At 41.8% G+C, this 3,931-nt stretch overlaps 1 protein-coding gene across 2 annotated transcripts; it reads right to left on the minus strand.

Annotated features, from left to right (window-relative positions):
* Positions 1-305: 305 nt before the first annotated feature.
* Positions 306-2,973, minus strand: LOC147889270 (G-type lectin S-receptor-like serine/threonine-protein kinase At2g19130). Of its 2 annotated transcripts, XM_087391625.1 has the most exons (2): positions 2,358-2,973; positions 306-1,964 (listed from the first exon to the last, which is right to left on the minus strand). In XM_087391625.1, exons 1-2 carry the CDS (start codon positions 2,968-2,970, stop codon positions 403-405), a joined length of 2,175 nt encoding a protein of 724 aa, XP_087247751.1. In that variant the 5' UTR covers positions 2,971-2,973; the 3' UTR covers positions 306-402. The 2 variants fall into 2 exon arrangements, with proteins under 2 accessions (XP_087247751.1, XP_087247750.1); XM_087391624.1 differs by having other exon boundaries at positions 306-2,973.
* Positions 2,974-3,931: the final 958 nt, after the last annotated feature.

Raw genomic sequence — 3,931 nt, forward strand, 5'->3', positions numbered from 1 at the left:
TCAATAAAGAAGTCCCAAACAATAAAGATTGAGGGCCGATTGTTTTCTCCTGTCTAGCCGTATCACCTTTTCCGAATAAAGGCATATATATATATATATATATATATATATATTATTGATAGAAAAAGCAGGCAATAGCATAATCTTACAATGTATGACAAAAGGCACCATTCAAAACCCATCAAAGAGGTTTTTTGCTCTTCCGAAGAAGGGCTTAAAAGAAATGAAACTTTTTATTTATTTTTTAAAAAACGTAACACAGTAATTACTAGCTTACTAAGAAGTAATGTACTCTTCAACATGAAATTTGTAATGTGTGAGAGGCACACTGAGCAATATAAAAGGGAAGAGATCTGTGCTGTACGTATGAAGGTTACAAGTAGAAGATTTTTAAACATTTGATCATCTCCCAGCAGAGAGTTGCTCTGCATTAATCATAGATTGTTGTAAAATGAACTGATTGGAGCTAACACTACTACTGGAAGCAGAGGCTGAAGCAGCATATAATTGCTGAGAGAACTCAAAAAGTCCTGAGAGAGGAGGTGGTGAGACTACCTTGTGCCCTTTGATCATCAGTAGCAAATCCTCCATAGATGGCCTTTGATTAGCATTTCCTTGCAGACACCAAAATGCAACCTTAACTAGCCTCTCAACATCCTCTTCATTATAATTTCCTTCTAATCTCTCATCAATGAAATCTCCATACCTTCCTTCTTCCATCCATTGAATCGCCTGCTGGAAATTCAGCACTCTTTTCTTCTTAGCCTCTGCTAATTGACCACCATCTTCTCCTAGTTGCTGTTTTGCTACTCTCTTCCCACTTACAATTTCAAGCAAAACCACCCCAAAACTATATGCATCTGCCTTCTCTGTCACCATTGCTCCCAGCATCCAACATTCTGGTGCCATATAAGTTGCTGTCCCTCCACGAGCATAATTTGTCAGATGTGTTCTCTCAGGACCCATTATTTGTGACACCCCAAAATCTGCCACCTTGGGTTTGAAATCCTGATCGATTAGAATGTTTGCTGGTTTGATATCTCTGTGCACTATCTTCTTTGGACAATGGGTATGCAAATACTCTATGCCAGTTGCAGCTCCTACTGCAATATGGAAGCGAGTGTTCCAATCTAGTACGTTAGATGTAGAGAAAAGATGCCTGTCTAGAGAGCCATTTGATACAAATTCATACACTAGGAGGCGTTCTGGACCCTCAGCACAATAGCCCAGCAGGCTTACAACATCATTATGGCGAATGGATGCGAGAATTTCAACCTCTGCAAAGAAATCACTGTGTTCTTTGTCATCTTGGGCACCTTGTTCTCGATTCAGCCTTTTGATAGCCACATCTAGCTTCGTATTTTGTAGCCGGAAGCTTCCTTTGTACACTGATCCGAAACCCCCAGACCCAATTTTGCTACCTTCACTGAATCCTTCTGTCGCCATGTACAGATCCTGAAAGGCGAATCGCCTAGGCCCTCCAATTCTTTCTGTAATGTCTGGAAACGCAGGTTGCTGTATGGGAGGAGGCCTTATATTGCCCCTCCTCCATCGTGATCTTGCCCAGTACGCCCCATACAAGAAAATCATTGCTACTGACAATGATGCTAAAATTACGAGAACTATCGCATAAATTGGAAAAGTCTTGCTAGTAGCAGAACTAGCTATTGTACTAGCAGAACTAGCTATTGTGCGGATGTATGAAGTTCTCGTGAAATTCATGGATCGTTTCCCGTTGAAGAGATTTGTTCTCTGCAACCAACAATTTAAGGTAGAGTCCTGGTAGGTGGCTGCTTTGCAAGTGCAGTCTTTGAGGCAGTCGTTTACGCAATCTTGCTGGCTCAAGAGCTGCCGATCAGGATTCGCTGTGGGCACACCAAAAGCGGTATCGGCCATGGTCGTCATGAACTGAGAGCAGTTGATTGCAGAATTTGGGCGACAATATCCATCCGATCTCGTAAAACCTGCAGGGCAAAAGCATATGGAATCGGTGGGTTCTGTCAATGGGCAACCTCCGCCACCTACAGATCTCACGTTTTGATCATAGTCACAGATAGAGTTGTCTCCACAAGCACTCGACACATCGCATTGTAGATACAAAGCCCTCCACAAAGTTATCCAGTCGTTGGACATAGCAGACCAGGAAAGCACCCGAAGGTTGCCGTCCACGTCCAAACGGACCTTCGTGAAATTGTTGGAGCTTCCGCAGCTAAAATTAGCCCAAACCAATGCACCCACATCGTCGTAAAGAGCAATTGAACCGGTAGAATTCAGCCTGAACGTCCTATAAACAACGCCTGTAGGAGGGATTTCTGACCAGTATTCGATGCTGCTTTGATAAAGCAGACGAATCTTACCGACGCTTTCAAAAACGAGGCTGAAATTCCCTGAAGGAGTGGGATCGGTGCTTGATATCCAAGACACGAGCTGTGGATTAGATGCGGAGAAGTTCTGATCAGGCAAAAGAGAGTCGGTGGGCTGATCAAAACTCTGCCAAACAATGGTGGAAGCACCTTGTCTAATGACAAAGTTTCCGGTATCCATCATTTCAGCTTCACTTCCATTAACAACAACACCGACTGTACTGGAAGCAAACCAAGTGACCGAATTTGTGGAATCAAGGAGCTGAAGGGCACCATCATGGGTGAATTGAAGGCGGCTATTCTGACGAACACTTCGGTTTCTGTTAGCAGTCCATACAATACTTTTGTTTAGAGGCAAGGAAGTGTACCAAATACCAACATAATAGGTGTTGGGTATCAATGAGAAGAAGCCCAGGGCGAATCCACCATTGGAAGAGGTCCATGAAGAAGGATTTGAGAGAGGAGTGAGTGTAGAATTGGGCGGAATGATAGTGCAAAATGGAAGAGGAAGGAAGGAGCTCAGCAAGAGACCACTAAGCATAATAGTACCCCTCATGGATGTGAATCTCGGAGGAGGTACATCACAAAGCAAGTAGTGAATCATCATATAAAGAAGACTGAAATCCATGAAATTCATTTGGATGAATTTCATTTCGCTACAAATTGCTTATGGATGATTAGGGATTTTTGAAGAGCCCATTGGGCTTTTCCAAAACCACACGGAGCTCGCTGGTTTTCCGATTCATGATCACATTCATGATATACATGAAAATGTTATTAACGTTGTTAATCATGTTAAAAATCTACGTGATCACGTAAATACTTATTCCTTGTATAATAATAATGTAAATAATCTTCACAAAACCAATTTTTTTCTACCAAAAATCACATCGTGATAGGAGGGCGTAAGTGGTCCCTCAACCTTTTTTCTCTCTTTTCTTAAGCCTTTCAAACATTGATCACTCACAAAGCAAAAGAAAAAGTACAAACCATAACATCAAGAATTATAATATTCTATGTGCTACCTTGCACTTCTCATTCTCATAACATAAAAACAAATAACATGTATCTTCCTTGCAATGAAAATAAACATATAAACAACCACCACCCTATAATAGGGCCTCTATAGATTCTCAACCTTGTTTTATGAGATAAAGGCACACTCCCCTCTAGATACTAATATATATAACCAACAAGAGCCATGCCAACCAAGCGTTCAAGTGCAAGAGCCTGGACTCACACAAACACACCAAGTGAAAACAGTTGTCCAAGCCAATGGTGCACCTAACGTGACTTGAACCCACAACATCTCAACTATGAGCCCAAGTATTAACCACTAAGACGTCACCTTTGGGACATGGATGAGTTATATTAATTTGGGCGAAAAAGAGATAAAGGGAGGAATTAAAATTGGCAGAGAGCACTAGCAAAAGCTTTATCAAAATAACCAAAAGTTTATTTTTATCTACTAAACTGACGAAAGACACTCATGCACGGGCGAGATGCCTCCTGTCAGAATCCTGTTGGCCGGGTACTGTCCTTGGTTAAGTTCGTTCGTGTGGGCACAG

Source organism: Dipteris shenzhenensis, chromosome 20, assembly GCF_047967505.1.
Source record: "Dipteris shenzhenensis isolate YYH24624 ecotype China chromosome 20, Dip_SZ_1.0, whole genome shotgun sequence".
NCBI lineage: Eukaryota > Viridiplantae > Streptophyta > Polypodiopsida > Gleicheniales > Dipteridaceae > Dipteris > Dipteris shenzhenensis.